Below are 26,783 nucleotides of genomic sequence, written 5' to 3'. Positions count from 1 at the left end.
GCAAAAACGCTTGGGCCAAGAAGCGTCAAAGCTTTAAATCCGGTCCTGTGTATTCATTTGCCCCAAGATTTAGCAACGTAGTATTTCTATTGAGCAAGTCCTAAACGAAAAACTGAGCACAATACTAATTGAAATTAATAATTGCAACACACCTACAAAGAGGAAAAATTAAGTGATTTTCTCCTTAAATTTATTTTAAGATCACAAACATTCTTTGATAATTTAAGTTCAGATTCTAGCGTATTTCAGATGTTAGGACCAGTATCTCAAATAGAGAAACCAGCTCTTGTTGTTGGTATACCTTGAAATTAATATGAATGTGATTAGTTCAATATGATTAGGTGTTTTTTTTTCAATAATTAGTTTAATTTATTAAATTTCACTAAACATAAAGAAAAAGTTATGCTGTTTTGCTTCACGAAATGAATGCAACGTTTAAGTTCCATTGCGTATAAGTTTAACTCGGTACACCGTTTCCCTCTCCAATTCTTAAAATAACTGCTAAGAAAAGTCATTTCATTCTATTCATTGTTATTTTTATTTTTCTTCTCTTTTAGTATCAACCTCTTTGGTTTCAATTGGAAGGGAGGATGTGCCTACCCTTATACATTTTGATAAATACATTTTTTTTTATCAAAATGTATTTTTTGGTATTTCCATTGAAAAACTGACAAATCAGCCCCTCCCCTAGATACTAAAAATGCATTTATCCCCCCTGACTTTTGTTAATTGCGGCTACTAAGCAACCCTCGTGGGCTTAGCTTAAGATGCACTGTAGATTAATATTTTGGATTTGATCTGTAATCCATGAAGGTAGCACTAGAAATATGGGGGGGGGACTTCAGCATTCATTTCTTCACAAAAAGCCCCATAAAACATCCATTTCTGATTTCAAATATTCCATCGTTATAGTGGAGGCCTGTATTAGATGGTACGTTCATCTCCTGTACCGTTGGTATAGGCTAGGAACGTTTTGACAGAGTTCCTAAACTCATCGTAATACTGAAATAAAAGAAGTAAATGTACTTCAAACGCACAATAAAACATCCCATTCTGATTTCAGTAGCCCATCATCACAAGGGAACAGCTAACCGCTTTTAACTGACAGTTATCCAATGCTGAGGGCGTTTTATAGTCGTTCCAAAAACTCGTCGTGATACTTATTGAAATAAGTTATATACTTAATAGCTCAATCAAGGCCATATCCAGGGGGTGAGGGGTTTGGAACACTCTTCCCCTGAAATGTTGCCTGAATCATAAAAACTTAATAAAAAATGCATAAAAACAAATTTGGATGCGTTTTTGAAGTTGTTTTTTTTCAACCCTCCCGAAAAAAAAACCTTCCCCGAACAAAAGTATTGGATACCGCCCGGAGCAAAATACAATTATTTTTTGTGAATGTTCAATTTTTTATACCATGATATATAGCTTTAAGTGAATTAAGGAAAAACTACAAAAAATACAGCCAAATAGGACATTTAAAAATAAATATATATAAAATATAAAATATAAAAATATACACAGCAGAAATCTATAATAAAAGTTTTATAAAATCCACCAAAAGTAGTAAGATCAAGGAAAAAGAATAGAGCAAAATTATGTTTGAAAAAAAAAATGCAGAAAACAGCATATATCTATAATAAAAATTTATAAAAAAAAAATCCAACAAAAGTAATAAGATCAATTAAAAACAAAAGAGAAAAATTATGTTTGAAATAACCCTGCGAAGAACAGCAAATATCTATAATAAAAGTTTAAAAAAATCCAGCAAAAGTAATAAGATCAACTAAAAACAATAGAGCGAAATTGTGTTAGAACAAAAAAAAAATGCAAAGAACAGCGAATATCTATACTATAAACTTAAAAAATCCAGCACAAGTAATAAGATAAACTAAAAACAATAGAGCACAAAAGTGTTTGAAAAAAAATTGCAAAGAACAGAAAATATCTATAATAAAAGTTTAAAAAAATGCAACAAAAGTAATAAAATCAACTAATAAAAATAGAGCGAAATTGTCTTTGAAAAAAATTGCTAAAAACAGCATATATCTATAATAAAAGTCTAAAAATCCAGCAAAAGTAATAAGATCAACTAAAAACAATAGAGTTAAACATTGTTAGAAAAAAATTCAAACAAGAGAAAATATATATAATAAAAGTTTAAAAAATCCAGCAAAAACAATAAGATCAGCTAAAAACAAAAGAGTGAAACAATCTTTGACAAAACAAATGCAAAAAACAGAAAATATATATAATAAAAGTTAAACAAAAATCCAACAAAAGCAATAAGATCAACTAAAAAAAAAATAAAGTGAAGTTGTGTTTGAAAACAAAAATGCAAAGAACAGCAAATATCTATAAAAAGTTTTAAAATCCAACAAAAGGAAGAAGATCAACAAAAACAAAAGAGAGAAATTGTGTTTGAAAACAAAAATTCAGCAAACAGCAAATGTCTATAATAAAAGCTTTAAAAATTCCAGCAAAAGTAATAAGATCAAATAAAGTCAATATAGCGAAATAGTGTTTGAAAAAAAAGAAGCAAAGAACAGCAAATATCTATAATAAATGTTTTAACAAAAATCCAGCAAATGCAACAAGGCCAACTAAAAAAAAAAAGACAAATTGTGCTTGAGAAAAAATAGGTTTTAAATAATAAGATCAACTAAAAACAATTGAGCGAAACAGTGTTTGAAAAAAAGCAAAGAACAGCAAATATCTATAATAAAAATTTAAAAAATCCAGCAAAAGTAATAAGATCAACTAAAAACAATAAAGCGAAATTAGATTTGAAATAAAATGCAAAGAATAGCAAATACCTATGATAAAAAAAATTTTTAATCCGGCAAAAGTAATAAGATCAACTAAAAAAAAAGAGCGAAACAGTGTTTATAAAAAATGAGAAGAACAGAAAATATATATAATAAAAGTTTTAAAAAATCCAGCACAATTGATAAGATCACCTAAAAACAATGGAACAAAACAACGTCTGAAAAAAACTGCAAAGAACAGAAAATATCTATAATCAAAGTTAAAAAAAACAGCAAAAGTAAAAAGATCAACTAAAAACAATAAAGCAAAATTGTGTTTGAAGTAAAATGCAAAGAACAGCAAATTTCAATAATAATAATTTTAAAAATTCCAGCAAAAGTAATAAGATAAAGCGAAACTATATTTGAAATAAAATGCAAAGAACAACAAATACCTATAAAAACGTTTAAAAAAATCCAGCAAAAGTAATAAGATCAACTAAAAACAAACGAGCGAAACAGTGTTTAAAAAAATGCAAAGAACAGCAAATATCTACAATAAAAGTTATAAAAATCCAATAAAAGTTACAAGATCAGGAACAAAATGCAGCCCAACTGTGATGAAAAAAAAAACTATACGATCGAAAACATCCAATAAAAGTTATTAGACCAGCTATAAGAATACAACCGAATTGTGTTTGATAAAAAAAATATGCAAAGGACAAGTTTTATTGTACTAAAAGTAAATATCCAAGTAAATAAAGTGAAAAAAGTAAAAAATCTAAAAAAAATAATATCCAAGTAAAAACAGAACCGGCTTCCATAGGTTCACAATCTGCCTTAAAATTCGTCCAGATTTAACTTGATGCAGATATCACTTGTATTCAAATGTTATATTGAAAATTATGAGTTTTTACTTGATAGTCAAAATTAATTTTAGGTTTTATTTCTACTCGGGAAGAGAGCTGAAGATTGTGATAACACCTCTCTAATAGTTTTTTTTTGTAATTTTGAATTTAAAGCTCTTTGCTTTTACTTTTAAAACCTAAGATTTATATTTATTTTTCTTTTGTCTCTGATTTCTACATCAGGAAAAAGTAGTTACAGCTCTTTCTGATAAAAATATATTCAGCCAAAGTTTTCATTACCTCCTCCAATTTGGTAACAATTTAAATTTCGTTTTCTCTTTACTTTTTTACTTTTTTTTTACTCTGTATTTTTATTTTTAAAACCTAGGATTTTTATTTATTTTGCTTTTATTTCTCTAATATCTACATCAGGTAACAAAAGTTTCAGCTTTTCCTGCTAAAAATACATTTACCCTAAGTTTTCATTACCTCCTCATATTTGGCAACGATTTAAATTTCGTTTTCTCTTTACTTTTTACTCTCCTTACTTTTTTACTTTTGTTACTCTTTACTTTTATTTTAAAATCCTAGGCTTTTTATTTATTTTGCTTTTGTTTCTCTGATATCTACATCAGGAAACAGAAGTTTCAGCTCTTCCTGCTAGAAATATATTTACCCAAAGTTTTCATTAACTCCTCATATTTGGTAACGATTTAAATTTCGTTTTCTCTTTACTTTTTACTCTCCTTACTTTTTTACTTTTATTTTAAAACCTAGACTTTTAATTTATTTTGCTTTTGTTTCTCTGATATCTACATCAGGAAACAGAAGTTTCAGCTCTTCCTGCTAAAAATATATTTACCCAAAGATAAAATTTCATTTTCTCTTTACTTTTTAATTTCCTTACTTTTTTACTTTTGTTACTCTTTACTTTTATTTTTAAAACCTAGGCTTTTTATTTATTTCGCTTTTGTTTCTGATATCTACATCAGGAAACAGAAATTTCAGCTCTTCCTGCTAAAAATATATTTACCCAAAGTTTCTATTACCTCCTCATATTTGGTAACGATTTAAATTTCGTTTTCTCTTTACTTTTTACTCTCTTTACTTTTTTACTTTTGTTACTCTTTACTTTTATTTTTAAAACCTAGGCTTTTTATTTATTTTGCTTTTGTTTCTCTGATATCTACATCAGGAAACAGAAGTTTCAGCTCTTCCTGCTAAAAATATATTTACCCAAAGTTTTCATTACCTCCTCATATTTGGTAACGATTTAAATTTCGTTTTCTCTTTACTTTTTACTCTCCTTACATTTTTACTTTTGTTACTCTCTACTTTTATTTTTAAAACCTAGGCTTTTTATTTATTCTGCTTTTGTTTCTCTGATATCTACATCAGGTAACAGAAGTTTCGGCCCTTCCTGCTAAAAACATATTTACCCAATGTTTTCATCACCTCCTCATATTTGGTAACGATTTAAATTTCGTTTTCTCTTTAATTTTTACTCTCCTTACCTTTTACTTTTGTTACTCTTTACTTTTATTTTTAAAACCTAGGCTTTTTATTTATTCTGTTTTTGTTTCTCTGATATCTACATCAGGACACAGAAGTTTCAGCTCTTCCTGCTAAAAAATATATTTACCCGAAGTTTTCATTACCTCCTCATATTTGGTAACAATTTAAATTTCGTTTTCTTTTACTTTAATACTTATTCTGCTATAACAGCAATTCAATCGTTTTTAATCCTTTCTTGAAGCAATTTGAAATAGAAACATTCAATAAAAGTCATGAATACCATCAAATTTAAAGATAAAACCAGAGAGAGAGGAATGAGAAAGGAGAAGACGGATTAAAGAAAGGCGAGAGAGAGAGAAAGAAAATGGCGGCTGAGACAAAGCAGGAAAATACAAGGTGTTGAAAACAGAAGGAAATGCCAACTCAGTGGACATTAAGCAAATTATAATACAAAAATTTTGAGAAAAAAGAAAAACTCATGAAAGACCCGACGTTGCTGATATCGACCTAGGAGCTAGAAATAGCAACAGAAGTGGAAAAAAAGCATAGTTATCAGAGAATATTCGGACAGCCACTGTCAAACTAATTTATCTATTTATTATTTTCGGTTATCTTATGCTGATATAGACACCAATGCAAGGGGGGCTTTCGAGTATCAACCGTAGAAAGCCCTGATTTTTCCGCTTTCTCTGTATTTTCCATCAGTATGCCAAAAATGTTAAAATGCCAAAATGCCAAAATGCCAAATGTCTCTCGTTTAAGTCACAAAGAATAATATCCAGTTCATATTATCCTATATAGTACCCCCTCCCCCCTCACAGCCCTTTCTTTTCCTTTTCTTCTTTAATTTATTCCTAAACAAAAGAAGAAGATTTTGAAAAACAACGGATTTTTTTTATATTTTATATCGATTTTTTATATATTATATTTTTTTCGATCTTTTTTATGTTATGTTATTTTTTTATATTATATTATATTTTATATTATATATATATATATATTATAGCAATATTTTTTTTTTATATTTTATCGCAAAGCATATAATAAAGAAATAAAAATATATCAAGCTTACAGATACTCCTCGTAGACATCTTGTTTGGGGAGTGATACCTCTCTATCTGGCTCTAAATGAGTTCTTATCCAAGCCAACGTCTGCTGCAGTTCTGATCTACTTCCAAGCGGATTTAAAGGACTGTTAAACAAGAAGAAGAATAAATAATTGGGAATGAATAAATAATGGGTCATTCGAACAAAGAATAATATCAACCTCAGAAAATTCCAGTCAAATATCAAACATAAAAAGATGTCTGCAACCCAGCGTCTCAGCTAGTAAATAGTATACTTACCAGAGGCACCAATTGCATGGCGAAGGGAGCAAAGTTTCTTTTTTTTCTTGAGGAAGATACAGAAAAAAGTTATTTTAAAATCTAGGTGGAGGGGGAGCAATGTATATATATATACATATATATATATATATATATATATATATATATATATATATATATATATATATATATATATATATATATATATCATGAAAAGAGAAATCACCAATGCTACAGCACAAACACAAACACACACAAAAAAAAAAAAAAAAAAAAAAAAAAAAAAAAAAAAAAAAAAAAAAAAAAGAGACAGAAGGAGAAAAGGAAGACTATTTTCCTAAATTAGTGATTAATATAGACCAGCACTTGAATGAGGCCTTAACCCTACTCATCCATACAATCACATAGGTCAAACAGCATAGCCACACACAATCAACCATAAAGAATAATCCATGGACAGGCAGTCATGTCGTCAATAAGTATAAGTCGTCATTTACCGAACAATAGAAAAAATAATATAGACAAATAATTCAGAGGCAACACCCAACATAAGGGCTCATCAGGAGAATACACTGGCCTATATAGGGTTTCGCCACTCTAATATATATATATATATATAATAGTAACTAGCAAACCAAGACTTTTAGCAAATTTCGGAAAATTTTCAAATTTAAGAAAAAAAAAAAACTTTTCTAACTAGTGTTTTTGCAGAGAATTGCTAGCTAAACATAGGCTATATTTTTCCTACACTGTCAGCTGGACCTCTGACAAACCCAACATGTTAAAATATGATAAAAAATATAAAAAAATATATCACAATTTAATTATCTAATAAACGAACAACATAAAAAACTATATAAGTACACCAAAGAGTGTGGGAAACAGATAAGAGATGGCACTCAAGCGCTTGCACATGGTTACAAAAGGATTTAAAAACTACAACAGCCACTGGCAGTACAGTAATACCCGACAGAGCTAGAAAAATTCAAAACAAGCGTAATTCTAATTTTGTCCACAGTAATGTAAATCAAAGTAAAAAGCCAATACTAAAAATTAATACCGCAAATGTTCTCATTTAGGTTTTCGCAGTAACGTTACGATCTTGCACATACTAGATGGCACTGATGTTTATTTGTCTGGGATATAAACTTGAGTTTCTTCTTTGGTCAGTTTTTCGTGCCTTGATATAACAATTCAGTGACCTAAACTTTCCGAGACTTTACTTTGCCTGGTTTTTTCAATGTCATTTTCGCTTCGGTTATCTCGTTAAATATTACTTATGGCAACATCTTTTCACAAACACAGCTTTTCGATGCAGCACTGACCATGAACGGTTTTTACCTACGATGAGTTTCTCGTAGTAGTAATTTTTTCGTGATTGCATATCTAGAACTGACAAAAATCTTGTTGAAATATGGTAGATCAGAGATAGCCAAGACAGACACCAGAGCACGGTTCAACACATGTGGCGCATTGGTTGAACGCAAATGAAGCATAGATTCTTGTGTCTGTATGTATCATCTTTTAGTATATCAATCATGCAAATACAAAATTCAACACAGAAAGCAAATTGGGAATAAACGTGCTATTCACTCAATAAAGCAGGATTAATTTTATTTAAATTTAATTAAGTACATGGAAAGTTTCGACCATAGAGTCGAATCTGTGCTCTTTGAATGTCGTATCTACGGACTCAAGATACAACCAAATAACGTCAAATGAAGTACAAAGCAGGGTTAATTTTAATCAAAATGTTACGCGCAGACACCAAATGTCTATATAAATGTAAATATTCCAACCTCTGATGTAAATATTCCAACCCCTCCCGCGCTTTTCTCCCAGATTTTTCAAAGTACCCTTTTGGAACTGTGTCAAATCCGGCTGAGCTTACTGAGTCCCACCACTGACCTTCTCCTACCCATACCTAATAATAAGCGACATCAGGACTCGAATATGGTATTATGATATCCAATACTCAGCAAATTATTTCCATGATTCAGGTATAATTGGGACTCCCATTGCATCCGCTCCAAGAAGTATCGCCTTCCGCCAATCAAATCCGAAAGAGCTAGGTTCTCAATCAGATACCAGATTCCTCATATTGTAAATAAACTTAACTTAGTAGAAATATCCCGAAGTTTCACAAGTTGATTTTCTTCGAAAAAACATATTTCGAAAATGGTACTTTGCCTGGATGTCGGGATTGATTAATAATAGATCTTAGTATGTATTTTCCTGTGGTGTTCTCACGCTGGAGTGGCCTCCTCTATTATCTCCTACTTTGTATGTTTTTTTTTGTCTTTGTTTTTTCTCTCTTTTTGGAATTAATAGTATGACGAGACGTTGTGTTTTTTTTTCTGTGCATTTGTACTGCCCCAGTCTTACGAGCTCTGCTCTCTGTTGGGGCATAATATTGTTTTTGTATATTTTTGAATTAATAAACATTGATTGATATTGATTGATCAGGACTCGAACACCTACCCCAAAAAATATAGGATTGCAACTTCAGCGTGCCCATCACTCCGCTAGGACGGTACTTTAATTTTAATAAAATTTACTTGAAGCATACAATAGTTTCACTGTAAAGTCGAATCTGTCTTCTTGAATGTCGTGCCTACGAGTACAAGATAATACGAAATAGCGTCAAAAAAGTACAGAGTCAAAATCCACGATTAGTGTATCTTTTTTTTTACATCTTTAGTCAGTCAGTTCAGATTTAGCCCAAGCCATCGTGCAGAGTTTTAAAACAGTTGTTGAATCCCCTTTATGTATTACAATGCAAAATAAAAAGTAGGTACAAAAAGCGATAGCAAGTGGGGAATATGCAAAAATTGTCGCCTGGCATATAAAAGTTTGACCACCCATGCACTAGTTCGCATTTGTTTTTGTTTTTCTCAGAAACAAATTGAATTTCCTGGTTCATTGAAAGTCCATATTTATGAACTATTCCTTAATGTAAAGACAAACAAACATCTAATAGGAAATAAAGGATAAATTCAAATATTCAAATTCTTAGTATAGAAAAAAAAAACGTTACAGCGAAATTAGAACACAAATATCTCTAGATGGCACAGTTTTAATTTTACTTAAAGATAAATAAATATTTTTTTGACCCTAGGGATACCCGTCCTGTATTGCGTGAAATGCGCCATGCGTGGTATGAAATTTGATCCCCCTCCCCCTTAGATTTTCAAAATTCTTTTTTGATAGTATAATTGAAAAACACTGAAAACCGATAAAGTTGCCCCTATCCCTAGATTTTGCAAAATAGGCTATACTAACCTCCATAAAAAGGATAAAACTATTGGAATAAATATCTCTATCGGACTCTAATTATTCGTTTTTAAAGCGAAGAAAAATTACAGAAACAATGATTTAAAACTTTGAGAATGCACACACAAATACAGAAAAAAAAGTAACTAGAGGAAGAAAAATGACAGAAGAAAATTTAGGAGGAATAAGGAAAACACTAAAAAATCTAAAAGAACTGAAGGAAAAATCTTCAGGGTACTACAATTGCCTGTTGTTTAAATGCCAAATCCCCTACGGAGCCAAGGACCAAGAGAAAAGACAAGAGACAAATCATTAGGAATATAGTTCCAGATACATATCGCCAGATAAATTACAATTCTCTGACCGGCTAAGGAAAAATCAAAATCCTATGACATTTTTTATTTATAATGGGTATTTAATGAACTTAAAAAAGTGGATATAAGAAAATGTGTATTTAACAAGTCGTGAGCAGGTGTACCAAATACCAACGCAGTATTGCGCAGGACATTTTTTTCTTGAAAGTCGGTAATCTCATTAGTTGTATTTCTACTGGAGAAGTGGGGTTTTTAAACAGGATGAATATTTAAGTCACCAAATGGTTAGGGTCGATTTGTTTCTTATATTTTTTCAATGATTTGTTTCTTACAATTTTTCCTTATTTTGCTTTGTATCTGATAACACTGGTCAAGTATGATTCTGAAGCATGGGCTCTTCGGAAGACCGAGGAGAATTTGATACATGTTTTCCAAAGGAATTGTCTGCAGATAGTTTTGGGTACCCATTTCCTTTACCGTATATCAAACTAAAAGCTGTATGAAATATCTGGTTCTATCACACTTTCTGGTCATATAATGGGAGAAAGGTTGAGATGACTAGAGCACGTTTTACGAATGAAGGACGACAGACTGCCAAAGATCGTTCTTTTCCATTCCAGGAAGGAGTTAAAGGAGAATATATCTTCTGAGGAGGGGGTAAAGAGTAAAGCTTTGAACATATTGGGGCGGAGGAGCAGCATGTCCAGCAGTGTCGGCCTCAGGCTGCTTGGTGCTATAATGAGTTCTTAGTAGCGGAAGTGGTATCTTAAATGTGGATAGGCCTGCATTATATGAGGTCCGGGACTAAAATGTCCTGGATCTATAACGAAGAGTATGGCAAACTTATAAGAGCAAAAATTGGCGCAAGTGCTGAAAAGGAAATCCAACACCATCTAGCGTGGAGCGATTTTGCTCCATTGTTAGCCAACCCTGTGTTACTGTACATTTGCGTTTTCAACTTTAAAATAAATTGGAGGGTAAGGATAGCAGAACTTTGTCTGCAATAGGCCAGTCAGATGAAAATCATTTAATATACTCAAGCTACCAAGATTTTCCAGAGCTAACATAGGCCTATTTTATGAGAACTGGATTTTGAATCAAAATAATTCTTTAGAAAAAATTTCAATTTCATACTATTTTTTTAAGAAAATTTTCAATTTTATTCCTACAGTTTTGCGGATTATCTATATCAATTATCCAATTTCCTTAGCAATTTTCTACTTTCTTAATGATGCCAGATGCTACATTGTCACTGGCACTAGCAGTTTTAAGTTTCTGTCTTCGCATTTTCGATCACAAAAAATTTACTTTGAAAAAATTCTTATTCTCTTTGATCTACATTTGCACATTGTTAAATTTCAAATATTCAGGATCACTTACCAGCGTAACGGATCAATTGATATTTCTTCACTCCCAGGTAACTTTAAATATAATATAAGTTTCTCGACATCACTGAGCAGCTCAATCTGCCTTAATATTCGATTGATTTTTTCTAGGGAGTCAGAACTGTAAAAAAAAAATACAAATAATGTTTTCTATTCAACATTTGTTTTTTAATTGGTTTAATTTAGTTCTTTACCCCCTCCCCTTATACTTGGAAAAATACCTTTTACTATACCTTCAATAAAAAAGAAAAAAAATTCTTACTCACCCCCCACCCCCTGGTGAAGGTGCAAAAGGCCTTAAATAAGCCAGGCTTTAATTAAATCATTCAGAATCAAACTGTGGTAAAGAACTGTAAGTAAAAAGCAACTTGGCCTAAAATTGACCAAAACTCTAAAAAAAAAAGAAATTGATAACAGTTGATACATCAAAAGAATTGGTTTTTATGCTGATTCAAAATTTAGGTTATAAAATTCATTAAGTTCAATTTTACCCATCAAAAGCTACGAGCCTGAGGAAATTTGCCAGACTTTCGAAAAGCGGGAAACATCCCAAGAAAGTCAACCGATCCTAATGAAAATCACGCCATCAGATTCAGCATATCAGAGAGCCCTACTGTAGGGGTGTCAAGCTCTCATCTAAAAAAGAAAAAAAAAGAAAAATGAGATTTCGCATTTTTTGGGAAGAAAGATTATGGATGCGTTTTTTTTTTCCACGAATCATCGTACAGAAGCAATCGTTATAGAAGATCGAGAGAAGGCTCTTTAAAATAGAAATCAAAAGTTCTAGTGTCCTTCTCAAGTGACCAAAAAAAGATTGGAGGGCAACTAGCTCACCTCCATGCCCCCTTTTCCCCTAAGGCCATCTAATAAAAATTTAGAGAGCCATTTGATTCAGCATATTTGAAATGTCTGATAACTTTGCCTTTGGGGATGAGCAGCAGTAGATTGTGTAATTTGCCAACTGTTTACATACAGTTTAGCCTTTATTATGGGGAAACGTGAATTTTTCCTCTTTTTTTTGGGTATGTGTGTGTGTGTAGGGAAAAACAGGGAGAACTTTTATGGGGAGGAAAGTTACCAAGGGAATTTTCCAAGGACAACTTTACACAGGAGGGGGAGGGAAGGAGACTTCCTGAAATGAATTGAAAAAGGTTATAAACAAGATTAAAAAACAAGCTTTTGAAGAATTCCGTATACAAGGGCGGCTGTTCCTTCCTTAACCCTTGCTCTCTATGCAACAGTTTGACTTTTTGTCACAATTCGTTAAGAAAGAACGCCCAAACACCAGGGTAGTTGAATTTGAATGAGAAGTATTTTTGAAGAATGTCAAGACTTTAGCGTAAAGAGCAAGGGTTGAGGAAAGGGCAGCCCCCCTAATATAAAAAATAATTTATGTTTGTTGTGTTTTAATGCTACTTCTTACTTTCGGTTGAAAAAAGTTTTTCATACTTTTATTTATCTAATCCCACACACATATAAAGCTCACAGAACTGCATCAAATAAATATGTATATATATATATATATATATATATATATATATATATATATATATATATATATATATATATATATATATATATATATATATATATATATATATATAAATATGTATATATATAAATATGTATATATATATATGTATATATATATATCTCTGGTACCGAAATTTAAATTAATTCTGCCTGCAAACATTATTGATAAAAGAATGGAAGATTTCAAATCCTCCGCTAGAAAACTCAAACACCAGTGGTCTTACCTCTTCATACAGTATGTAGTTATGTTTGTGTCTTACTTTTTTGTCATACTATGTCACTAGGGCTACAAACCCTCTTTTGCTTTGTTAAAGGGTCAGAAATAAATTGAATTGAAAAACTGCATCAAATAAATATATGTATAGATACAAAAAAGAAAGAAAAAACACACAGCTAGGTGTTTTTGAAATACTTTTTGAGGAAAATGACATAAAAATACATATTCTAGTCTTCAACTGTTAAGGAAGATCTTTCAATTAGTTTTACATACAGCCCCTCTACCCACCTAAATCAGAATTTGGGCACATCCCTGCTGCCTGTTTCCATGCTAATTATATTTGGTGACAGCTTTTTTTTTTCAAGGATAGGAAACTATTTATTGAAATCAATCCTATCTTTTTTGTAATTTGCTTTTCTGTAATTGAAAGGACTTTGCCCAGCTATGTTTTAGTCTCTTAGTCAACAGGTGAAATATCAAAGTGACTTAAGCACTGAATGTAGTTTCTGTATATCATGAAATCCAGCCATTTGGTTGGTCTTAAATAAAGCTCTATACTCATGTGAGACTCTTTGCTGCCAAAGTTCGATTCATTTTTTAATGCCTATGTGCACAGACAAGACTACTAAGAAGACGGGGAAGGAAAGAGGATTTATCCTGGATGGACGGGAAACTGAGAGGGGGGTGAAAAATAAAACTTCAAAAGAGAGAGGGAGAGAGGAAGACACAGAGTAAGAGACTGGAGGGAGGCAGGCAAATAGACAGACAGAAAAAGAAAAGAGAGTGGGGAGGGAGAGAGTGTGAAAGAGGAGACAGATGAGCAGTGATAGAGGAGAAAGGAAGGAGCAGAGGATGGCAGAGGCAGAGGAGGAGAGAGGTAAACACAGAATGAGAGAGTAATTCTAAAAATTAGCAAATGCTTTTAACTTACTTGACAGAGGATTGAATCATGAAGAGAAGGTTATCTTGATCCAACGGAGGCTCTGGATTGAAAATAGGCTCTTCTTTTAGCATTTGGCCATGTCGTATGTGCTCCATCTTCAAATACAAAAATAACAACAAAACGAGAAGGCTATTGCTGTCATTTTACTAACAACTGCAAGGACATATCAGTTCTCCTCCTCTGAAAGATACAAAAAAAAATTAAAAACGTTATGACAAAATTATAATTAGCACAGTCGGGTCACAAATTATTAAATGGAAAAACTACAATATGCTTATTAATTTTTACAATCTCCACAAAATAACATTATCACAAATTAGATAATTTGGTAGGAAGGATATAGCTTTTATAATCCCCACATTAGAATACAGCTTTTTTTTCCTAATACAGATGCCCAAATGAGCAATACTTTATTACTCTCATGTAACTCGTACTACATTTTTATTATTTTTTTTTTGGAATTCAGCTGTTTTGGCTAAATATTAACTAAAATATTGCTTTAAATTACCTTAAATCATATCTTCTAGCAAATAAGGTAGAAGAACCTGTAGATGTCGCCAGGTAATGTAGACTTGATATTCATGTCACAGTTAATTTGAGTGGATCTGTACAGGACAGTTTGGTTTCATTGTTGTGTGTCACTAGATGTATTGCCAACTGGGCATGTTTGAGGGCTAATAGGGCAGATGGCTCAGGCAGAGTAAGCCGTGCAATTTAAACCAACTGGGTAGTGGCCAGCCCCCAGATGTATGACTGGCCTGGACAGTTTAAATTTGAGGCCCTGGCACAACAGAAACTTTGGATGAGTGTGCCAGGTAGTAGAGGGTGACAAGTGGCAGTTTACATACTGTGCTATAACTGAGCATTCACACATAACAGACCCAGGTGAATGATTTTAGTTTATCCCACTGCATCTACCATGACTTGCTGCTCCAATCAGACGTGACACCAATCTTGAAGCTGTCATCTGATCTGGTTGATCAAATCTGATGTCATCTGATTCATCAGATCTGGTTGACGATGAAACAGTTGAACTTCTTGTGCTTTCTGCTAAATCTTTGAAGCAGTTTTTTTTAGATTTCCTCGTGTTCTGTGTATTCACTATCAAAAATGGGCTTAATGCTGTCATTTGTCATCATCTTAAATGGAAAGATGACATCTCTTCTCTTTCTACAGTACTTTAGGGTAGGCAGGTCAAGCTTTTCTAGGCATTGCTTGTAGGAGATTTGTTGCTTGGCAAAAGGGAGGGAGCTTGGCGGCTCTACACTGGACCTTTTCAGGTATCTCCATGTAACAGTTAACGTGTGGGTTGGCAACCAACTCAAGACAGGGACAAACAAGGGCTGTGTAAAGCTACTTGATAACTCTTGGTTGGCAACTTGTCATTGAACGCTTGATCAAACTGAACACCTTGCTTGCCTTAGCTGCTTGGTTCCAACAGTGATTATGAAATTTAAGCTTATCATCAATGTTTCACCCTCTTCTTTGGCACTCTAAATGGGCATATTGGCGCCTGCAAAATCAACAATGTAATAATTATGGCAGGGGTTGTTTGGACAAAGATGCAGGAATTTGCATTTGCATGGGTTGAAGTCGAGCATTGTTGTTGTTGCACACAGACAAAGATTGTTGTGATCTTCTTGCAGAGAAGAGCAATTTTCTGTTGTAAGATGTAAGTTATATCTTACACAACTATTCAAAGGAAACTTAAACATGTTATTCCTCAGTTTATTTTGAAAGTAATTTTTCATTGCTTAATTCATGTATATCTCTACTATTGCCAATCATCTAGACACCATATTTTGCTTCTTTTCTGAAACCTTTTTCTAAGGTTTCTGACAAAGCAAAATATCTAATTCAGAACGCTAACCATTTGGCAATTAAATGATCACTTTATCTAGAATCAAGTGTATCTTCCATTGTAGCATCACTTAGTTGTTGTTTGTTTTTGGGGGGCATATGTCTCTTTATGAACAAAACTCAGAGAAACAGAGGGACTATTTCTGAAAATCCTGTACTTCAAGACTTTTGTTTCTTTTTACTGGGTTAAGCTTTTACAAAGTAAAACAAGAGAGCCAATCAGGTTTGGAGAAGGCAAGGTCCTTTGGCTTTCTGCCATACATACAAAAAATAATATTAATAGAATACAAAAATAAATATGCTAAAGATGTAAACCAATGAATCTGAAGTACTATTTTTTTACCACAAAGTTATAAGAAAGTAATGTCTCTTTTCATCTTTGACTAAATGACCAACTAGAAATTTGAAAAATAATGCTGCTTTTTATAGCAGAAGTAAAAGTAGAGTTGGTCTATAGTTACTAAAATTTTACATTTTCCTCCTCATGTAAAATTTTAACCAACTTACAAACATTATGAAATGAGCCTTCCTTAAAATCTTCAGCAAGAAAGGATATGAGATCAGACAGTAGCAATTTGTAACTTTGCAGTGAAAGAAAAGTTATTGCTTTTTACTTTTGGTTCTCATAATAATTATGGCACTTGGTATCTACTGAAAAATTAGAAAAAATGAGGTATTTTTAACTTACAAACGGGTGATCAGATCTTAATGAAATTATCTTAATGATCTTAATGAAGGATATCATGTCTCAGAGCTCTTACTTTAAACCCCGACCAGATCCAGTGACATTAGGGGGGGGGGGGGTTAGGGGGGAACCTAAAATCTTGGAAAATGCTTAGAGAGGAGGGATCAGGATAAAACTTGGTTGGAAAAATAAGCAGAAGTCCTAGATACGTGATTGACATAACCAGAATGGATCCACTCTATTTGGGGGAGTTGGGGTGGAGAGTTAATTCTGAAAAATTAGAAAAAATGAGAAACAAATACAACGTAGAGACAATAGGGAAAATTTCAAGACAGTGGAAATTATTTTTGTAGATATATCGGCCCTATGTTCAAGGGCCGTCTTCAGTACAATATAAGAATAAGAGAGAAACTATATATATATATATATATATATATATATATATATATATATATATATATATATATATATATATATATATATATATATATATATATATATATATATATATATATATATATATATATATATATATATATATATATATATATATATATATATATAAAAGAACTTACATCAAATTGTGAGAATTAAAACTGAATAATTAAAAACTTTTTTTAAAACTTTTTTTAAAAATAGCCCTAGCATCCTTACTTCAACGAAGTTCAACCAGGACTGGCGAAAAGAATGAAATGAGAATATAAGCTCATTCAAACTGAAGAGAATAAAATGATTAGATGCAATTTCTTAAAGCTAATCTTGCTTGTTTAGCATCCTGTCTCAAAGGCCTTTTCGTAGTTGGTTCAGTACTATTATAAATCAGTTTAGTAAAATATTTTGTTAGATCATTTTTAATTAAATTTGAGTATAAAGAATTTAGTGAGTATTCCCCCAAGTCCCTGTTCAAAGAAATATTATTATTTATTTTGAGATTAATTTCGATTGATTCTCGAACCACCTGTTTTATTCCCAAATCATAGTGAAGAGTTTTCAAAAAGTATCATGTGGGCCGGATTATTAAATATATGCCAACCTAAAGCAGAATCAAAGGAGTTGTTGGAACTATTTGAAATTAAGGCCTTGTCTATTTCATTTTTATGCTGTCGTAACCGTTTGTCTAGATTCTGATGGGTCCTGCCGACATAGTATTTTCCGCAATCACATGGTATTTGATAGACCCCTCTTTGGCGAGTAACTGGCGTCTTATCTTTACCCGAATTTAAGAAATTGATGATTTTAAAAATATTAGTAAAAACTACGTACAGATTATATTTTGTGCAAATATTTTTTTAATTTGTTGTGATCTTTGGGATATACGGAAGATAAACAATATTTGAGGGCTTATCAGTAGCCTCACATTGTGAAGTATCTTCTTCGATTTTACAAGAATGTCTTTTTATTCTACAGTCAATTATTTTATTGACAAAAGGAATAGGGTATCCATTATCAAAAAGAATATCTCTGATAAAGTTTATTTCTGCATTTATATATGAATTGGAGCAAATATTCAGGGCACAATCAATGAGGGAAGTTAAACTGCTCTTTTAACTTGTGGGGGTGATTTGAATTAAAGTGAAGATATCTATGGTCTCTACGTTGTATTTGTTTGTTATGGAAAGGCAGTGTGGTCTTTGTCACAAAAAAATGAGGTATTTTCAACTTACAAAGGAGTGATCAGATCATAATGAAACTTCATATTTAGAAGGACCTCATAACTCAGATCTCTTATTTTAAATCCCGACTGTATTCAGCATCATTGGGGGGGGGAGTTGGGGGGAACTGGAAATCTTGGAAAACACTTAATTAGAAAAAATGAGGTATTTGTAACTTATGAATGGGTGATCAGATCTTAATGAAATTTGATATTTAGAAGGATCTTGTGCTTTAAAGCTCTTACTTTAAATTCCAACCAGATCCGGTGACATTGGGGGGAGTTGGAGGGGGAAACCGAAATTCTTGGACAACATGAAAATTGAGGTATCTTTATCTTATGAACGGAAGATCGGTTCGCAATGAAACTTGGTGTATAGAAGGATCTTATGTCTCAGATGCTCCATTTTCAATCCAAATTCAATCCAGGGACATAGGGGGTTGGAGAGGGGAAACAGGAATCTTGAAAAACACTTAGAGTGGAGAGATCAGGATGAAACTTGATGGGAAGAATAAGCACAAGTTCTAGATACATGATTGACATAATTGGAATGGATCCGTTCTCTTCGGAGGAGCTGGGGGGTGTTAATTTGGGAAAATTGGAAAAATTGAGGTGTTTTTGACTTAAGAATGGGTGACCAGATCTTAATGAAATTTGATATTTAGAAGGAACTCTTGTCTCAGAGTGCTTATTTCAAATCCCAATCTGATCTGTTGACATTGGGGGGAGTTGGATGGAGAAACCAGAAATCTTGGAAAATGCTGAGAATGGAGAAATTGGGATAAACTTGGTGGGTAGAATAAGCAAATGTTGTAGATACGTGATTGACGTAACCATACTGGATTCACTCTCTTTGGGGGATTTAGTGGGTGGGGTTCAGTGCTTTGACAAGTTTGGTGCTTCTGGACGTACTAGGACAATGAAAATTGGTAGGTTTGTCAGGGTGCTGCACAAATTGACTTGATAAAGTTGTTTTCCCTGATTCAACCATCTGAGGGGCTGAAGGGAGAGGAAAAATTAGAAAAATTGAGGTATTTATAACTTAAGAGTGGGTGATAGGTTCTTAATGAATTTTGATATTTGGAAGGACCTTGTGACTCAGAGCTCTTAATTTAAATCCCGATCAGCATCAAGCCTCTGATTTTCCTTTTAAATCAATCTATTGATTCTTAGAATTTTGCTAGAGCTCATACCATATGAGCTCTTAACTCTTCCAGCCTTGTCACAACTGCCATATGAGCTCTTAGCTCTTGTTTTTTTCTTGGTGATATCATCAGTGACAACAAGCATTCCAAAAATAAGCTTTACCAGAAGTGAATCATTCAGAATATTTGGATGTTTTGCATACAATACACTGGTGAAGACAGTCTAGCTAGAGAACATATATTATAAAAATTCATAATGAATCACAATAATAATTAATCAAAAGTAAATCACAAATATAGACACAACCTAGATCCAGTCAACAAATTAGTCAACAACATGGTGTATTAAAATGCTAGTCTGAATGACGATAGCCTGGCCTTTCAATTGTATCACTTTACCAATAATATGTCAAGACATTTATGGAGATTTTAAGCTTCTGCAACCAGCATTTTCAAAAGGGAAATCCCATATTTTGTTGCCTGGTATGACACAAAAGCAACTTCACAAAGCAAGCTTGTGAGTCCTCAAGCTTCTTTCATCATTCTTTGAGTTATTTATTCTTTCATCACTGGATGTACAAAGTTGATACAGGCCATGGAAAAAATCAAAGCCAAGCTTCAGGTGAAAACTTCATCAGAGATAAGATGGTATGTAAATTACATGGCAAAATGTATTGTAGAGCATGTTGCCAGAACTCACAGAACTCCTCTTGACAATGACAAGTGACACTCAATTCAATATATCAGAGGCAAGATGGTGTGCAAATTACATAGCTTTACTTGCAATGCAGGACATGTTGCCAGAGCTTAAACAATCCTCTTGAAAATAAAATGTGACACTCAATTAGACATCACAGGCAAGATGGTGTGCAAATTAAATAGCTTTACTTGCAATGTGGAGTATGTTGCCAGTTCTTACAGAGATCCCCTTGACAATTCAAAATTGACACACAATTAGATACATCAAAGGGAAGAAGGTGTTGAAATTACACAGCTTTACTTGCAGTGTGGAGCATGTTGCTAGAACTCCCAGAGCTCCTCTTCACAACGAAAAGTGACACTCAATTAGAGACCAACACAAGAAGGAAGGCTACTAATTGATTGATGGAGGTAATCTTGTTTGCAGGCTTCAAAAGACAAATTGAAACACCATTAATACTTGCCAGGAGTTGAAAGAGACTGCTGGAGACACAAATAAAAATTATTCCAATTGTTGAGTGAACTCACAGAGTGCAAAACTTCTGTCAAGGCATTCTTACTCTGCATTTGGTGAGAAAAGAACTTGGAGCTCAACTATATCCCTTAAAATAAGATGCCATAGAACAGCTCATTAAGAAGACATTTGAGAATGATTAAACTATTGCAAAATAAAATTGAAAATTACTCTCCCTGGTGAGTAAAAAGTGGGGTAGCAAAGTAGCAATGCTACTTGGCAGTTTTCACATTTGTTGGCAGATTTTACTTGAAAATACCATTTTTATATTAAAAAAAACATTTTACTCAAAGAAAAGCTTTCAAAAGACAAGTTGTATTACTAAATTGTTAGCAGCTTTTTAAATTCTGTTGAATTCTGCTACTGGCAGCTTTGGAACTTTTTCTATACCTGCACTCTCCTGTTAGTGTGGAAAGCACTCCAGATGACAAAGACTGCTCCTGTGACATCAGCTAAGGGATAAAGAATATTCAGCAAGTTGACATTGTTGGAACCCATTTCTAGATCTGCATGTAAGTTTTTTGGATAATGCAATTTGTGTAAAATAGTCAAAAATAGAGAGGAATGCAAACTTGGCACTTTTCTCTTTAATTTTGATTTCAAAATATTATGCAATCTCTAGATGTTAAGTAAGTAAGTAAAGTAAGTAAGATCGCACTAGACTCTTGAGGTCCAAAATGGCAGTGCTGATCTCTGTTTTGTGGCCCATCAGTCAGGAAGTGCAATGGGGGGCTGGAGACGAGCCATCTGGTGCTTTTGTACGCTCTTCCTGCTTACCTTCCCCAGATTTCTCCAGGTACCCATTTAGAGCTGGGTCAACTCTAGCTGAGATCACAGAGTCATATCACTGACCCTGTCCCAAACCAAAAACTGGCTACACTTGGGGTTGAATCTATGCTCATTGGACATAGAATTCTCAAACCAAAGGGCCAACCACTTAGCCAAGACAGCTCTCTAGATGTTACAGTTTATTTAAATGCAACTTTTTCCAGTGAAAATGATATAGGAATTTGGTAAAACTGTGATGTTCCTCCCCCCCCCTCAATCAGAAAAGAGGCTAAGGACATCTCAGTCTAACCCTTTTAATACCTGAATATACCCAGAGTCTACATTATGCTGTATTCCAAATTTTACTGATTCCATTATCTTAAGTACTCATTTCACCACCAGCTGGTTGACACAATCAAAATTTGGAAAAAAATCAGTAAAATCAGAAATTTTTGTATAAAGTGTTTGAGATAAAATATTTTGTGGGTCAGAAATGAAATAGAAAAAAAAGCCAAAAATTTCTGGGCTGCTGGGATGCCTTTAGCATCCTGTAGCCCTAATGGGACCAGATATAACCCTAGGCCATATACAGGCCTAGTCCATTGGCTTATGGACTTCCTGTCAGGACGAACCCAGAGAGTCAGGCTATTTGGTGTTGGAGGTGAAAAGGTCTTTTCCGAGCCCTGTGATGTCATCAGTGGAGTACCGCAGGGAACTGTTCTTGGTCCTACACTGTTCAACATCTACATCAATGATATATTCAGCGAGGTGGAAAACAAATTGTCTCTCTATGCTGATGACTCAAAGCTATTTGGAGCAGTGAATGTAAAATCCCTGCAAACAGACGTCCAGAAAATCCAGCTGTGGGCAGACAAATGGCTCTTATCGTTCAATATAAGCAAGTGCAGCACGCTACACTTTGGATCCTCAAACCCATGCGCCCAATACCATATGCATGAACATGCCTCCAACTCCGATCCACCCATCAAGACCAGCACAGAGGAACGCGACCTTGGGGTCATCGTTGACAGCCTTCTCAAGTTCCATACCAACACCATCAAGAGCGTGTCCCAGGCCAACACAAACTTAGGTCTGATCAAAAGAACAGTTACCAGCAGATCCCCACTAGTTTTCCTGAAACTTTACAAGGCACTAGTCAGACCCGTTTTGGATTTTGGCATGTGCGCTGCCTTTCCAACATACAAAGGAGATGTCAGGCTAATTGAGGGAGTCCAGAGGAGAGCAACCAAGGCCATCACAAACCTTGGAGACAAACCTTATCAAGATCGTTTACGGGCTCTCAACCTCCCTACCCTCGTGTACAGGTGCAACCGTAGCGACATGATGATGACCCGCAAATTGCTGAACTCATCATATGCCAAGATCCTGCCCATCCACCGAGGCCCCCCACAGTGCACCAGAGGACACTCAAAGAAGCTGTTCAAGCAGTCAGTCAGAACCAGGGCCAGAAAAAGTTTCTTCACCAACAGAGTCGTCAACCCCTGGAATGAACTGTGTGAAGCAACAGTCTCAGCCCCCACCCCCGAAGCATTCAAGAAGGCACTGGATAAAGAGTGGGCCACGAAAGACTGGAAGTATGAGTGGGACATTCCGTCCTGCTCATACCTGCTATGAGACATCACCGACTCAACTCAGGAGCATTCAACAGATCTACAGATCTTAATTTGCTCCGAAGTGCAAATTAAGGTAATTAAGGTAATTAAGATTGCAGGTTTTCTGAGTTTGCATTATTTTTTGGTGTTAATTTCTTTTTGATCATAATCACCAAGTTTAACATAGGCTACCCATCAAATAAAACAAAGACTGAGAAAATTTGTCTTATTTTCAAAAATAGGGGGAAGCCCCCCCAAAAAGTCAAGAAATATTAATAAAAATTGCACCATCAGGTTCAGCATATCAGAGAAAACCCTACTATAGAGGTTTCAAGCTCCTGTCTGCAGAAATGTAGAAATTATAGGGATGCATGTTTATTTGCAATGATAAGGGTTACATGTTTATTTGTTTTCTTAAGGGTGACTGTATCAAACTAGTAGTTCTAGGAGGCTGTAAGAGGGCTCACTTGAACTGAAATTAAAAGTTCTAGTACCCTTTTAAGTGACCTAAGGATTAGAGGACAACTATCCCCTCTCCCATGCCCTTTTCCCCACAGTCATCTAATCAAAATTTTATTTTTGAACAGTCCAATAACTATGCCTCTTAGGATAATATAGCCCCCCCTCACAACCCCTGGCAAAAGCACTGAAAGTTTTAAAATATCCCCATTATTTACATATAGTATTTGTTATTGGGAAGTTTACAAATATTTTTCAGGGGTGGAGGATTTTCTATGGGGAGAATTCTCAGTGGGAAATAGTTTCTGGTAGTGATACTTCCAGGAGAAATTTTACATAAGGAATTTGCCTGAATTCCTATATGATTTTTTTTTATTTGTCTTACTTTTTCTTTAGCCAAATTGTATTTCCTGTGAATTTTTTCTGTTTCTCTATTTTGTCCAACATTTTCTTCAACTTACGGATGCGCTAGTTCTACTAGGCTAATTTGAAATGAAAAATGTGATAGGCTAAATGACAAAATGTATTTAATAGCCCAAATGCAATTTCAGCAATAAATTTGCAGCTTTTTTTTTTGGGGGGGGGGGGGGGTGAAAGTTTTTTTTTGCATAGAATGGACTAAGAATTGTATTTTTTTTGTAAATTTATAGATGGCTATATAATTTAGCTAGAATGGAACTGAAACATCATTTGATGCCTTTTTTATGCTCTTTCATAATTCAATAATTGCTGGACCAATTGCATCTTTGAGTCCTTGAAGGGGTCCCAAAGGTATTTCATTTTTGTAACCACACAGAGAACTTACCAACACTAGTTAAGGTATTGAAAAGCAATTAAAACATATCACTATTTATAAATAATTTGTTCAAGAGTAGGTTAATATATCCCAGAAATACTTATAACAATTTGAATCTTTTTTATTACACCACTCAAATATAAACTGTTTTCCTACCATTTCAATTAAGTGTGCTACTAACTAAAAATAGCAATGCTTTTCTTTATTAAAACTTTGCTGTTGATAGTCCAAGATAGACTATATTCCAACCTAGGGTATATATTTGCACATTAGTGGGGTGGGATGGTAAAGCTCATGGTAAATTTGCAGTGGGCCATATAATTTAGCTAGGATGAAAGTGAAAATGTCATTTGATGTTTTATTATGCTCTTGCATGATTAACATAAAATACCTTTGGGACCCCATTGAGGACTGAAGATGCAAATAGCCCCTGAAGCAATTATTGAATTATGAAAGAGCATAAAAAAGGCCTTAAATGACATTTTCACTTTCATACTTGCTAAATTATATAGCCAACTCCAAATTGACCTTTTTTGTAGGCTTTCATGTTTCCTTAAGTAGAGTGGACTTGTTAAACAAATACCACCATCCCCAATTGGCACCTCTAGGCTTAAGGCTACATTTTACTCATTAGAGGGGACTGGAACACAATTGTGGCATCATTGACAGCTATATTTGGAAATAGCTTAGAACAGGTTATTAATTGTAGCCTACAATTTTTTTCGCCATTATTGGAGTTGGTTCAATACAAGCCATTCACAAGACTCTTATTTCATAATCTAATTAAGTAGACCTACGAATTTTTGGAATAAAAGCTTTTAATTCAGATGACATCATGCATATGACTGTTTTCACATATTTGGTCTGCAACTGTGACAAGAGCATGATTTACGTTTAAATTAAAACGTTTTCAGCATAAAAATAGAATAAAATACAAAAAATAGTTGATCATTTTCTCCGTATTCAGGTGTATCTTGGAGTAGATGTCTTACTCAGTCAAAATCTGCATAAGCCTAAGAAATATTTACAAATAGTCCAACATTCGAAGAATCTACCGGCATCATGAGCAAAGGACTAAATTCCAAATATTTATAGTATTTCTTTCATTTTTATGTCAATTTATTTAAAAAGTAAGTAAAATCTTCGTTTGTGGACAAGACTGGTTTATTCAGATTTCCGGTATTTAGTTACATTATTAGAAATGCTTGCATGGTTTCCCGTTGCATGTCAAATCAAACATTTCTGATGGCTAAAATCGATCTGTTCTGTTCGGGATTTTTATCTGTTGTCCGTTCATGATAATGTACGTTTATGATGTCTATTTATTGCATTGTCTCTACTAATGTCTGTTTATTTTGAAATTGAAAAAAAATTAATATGTTGATGAGGCAGGGGAGGAAAATTCCTTGGTTCTGCTGAAGGATGCTATTCGCTGTCACCAGTGGCTAAATAAACGCGCCAAGAAAAAAATATTGTAAATACTATAAAGTAAGTAGTAAGTAAGACGGCACTAGACCTTTGAGATCCGAACCGGCAGTGCTGATTTACATTTCATGGCCCTTCAGCCAGGAAGTGCAATGGGGGGGGGCAGCCATCCTGTGCTTCCACACACCCTTCCTGCTTACATTCTCCAGGTACCCATTCAGAGCTGGGTCGACTCTGGCTGAGCTTACAGAGTCCCGCCACTGACCCAAACTAAATACCTGGTCACAACTGGGATTGAGCCCGTGCCCCTTGGACACAGAATTCCCACGCCAGCGCGCCAGCCACTCAGCCAGAATAAATTCCTATTACGTCGGCAAAGCTTCAAGTCTCAGTTAAAATTGATGTGCATTGGCTAATGTAATTCATATTAATGTAAATGTTATTTAACTCATTTAATTTATAATTTATTAGTAGGCCAATTAATGATATGATATGATAAAGATTTTTTGCCTGACCAAAACTATGCAAACACAATAGGTTGCAGATAAAGAATAAAAAAAAGTTAGAAAAATGCAGTTAATGTCCTCTGAAGAGTCACTCAAGGGTGATCTAGAGTCTGGAACTTATTTTGAAAATCATTTACCCTCATAGGGACAGTAACATCTGGATCTATCAGACCAAATCTCTTAATCAAATACTGGTTACTGGTCCACAGTGGTAGTCCAAGAAAATTATGGTCTATATGAAAGGGCTAAGATACACTAAAGTCATTAAAGGAAGGACTAAAAAAAATTGCAATAATTTCAAACCCTCAGCCAATTTAAAGGTCGACCATTTTCCTTATAGCAAATGTTGGGTGTATTTTAATGCCAAAACATCTCAGTTCTCGTTGAACCATCAGATAAATACAAAGTTACTTCTAAGGGAGAGACAAGGGGATGGCGAAGGTAAAAAATGATGTCTAATGACCAGGATCATAACCAGAGGGGGGAGGGGGCAAAAGAAACTTTTAAAAACGCATGAGGAATGTGAAATTGATATCTACTCCCTTATGCTTTCTTGGAATAT

The 26,783-nt window shown here is 33.8% G+C and overlaps 1 protein-coding gene across 2 annotated transcripts in view; it reads right to left on the bottom strand.

Annotated features, from left to right (window-relative positions):
• Positions 1-25,402, bottom strand: part of LOC136031732 (uncharacterized) — a 182,602-nt gene extending 157,200 nt beyond the window's left edge. For both annotated transcript variants that reach the window (XM_065711440.1, XM_065711439.1), the window contains exons 1-4: positions 25,283-25,402; positions 14,089-14,280; positions 11,403-11,528; positions 6,183-6,302 (exon numbers count right to left, since the gene is read on the bottom strand). In XM_065711440.1, coding sequence (XP_065567512.1) covers positions 6,183-6,302; positions 11,403-11,528; positions 14,089-14,195 — 353 coding nt within the window. In that variant the 5' untranslated portion in view covers positions 14,196-14,280; positions 25,283-25,402. The remainder of the gene's footprint in view (positions 1-6,182; positions 6,303-11,402; positions 11,529-14,088; positions 14,281-25,282) is intronic.
• Positions 25,403-26,783: the final 1,381 nt, after the last annotated feature.

Source organism: Artemia franciscana, chromosome 10, assembly GCF_032884065.1.
Source record: "Artemia franciscana chromosome 10, ASM3288406v1, whole genome shotgun sequence".
NCBI classification, from domain to species: domain Eukaryota; kingdom Metazoa; phylum Arthropoda; class Branchiopoda; order Anostraca; family Artemiidae; genus Artemia; species Artemia franciscana.
This window is presented reverse-complemented; position numbering and strand designations above follow the sequence as displayed.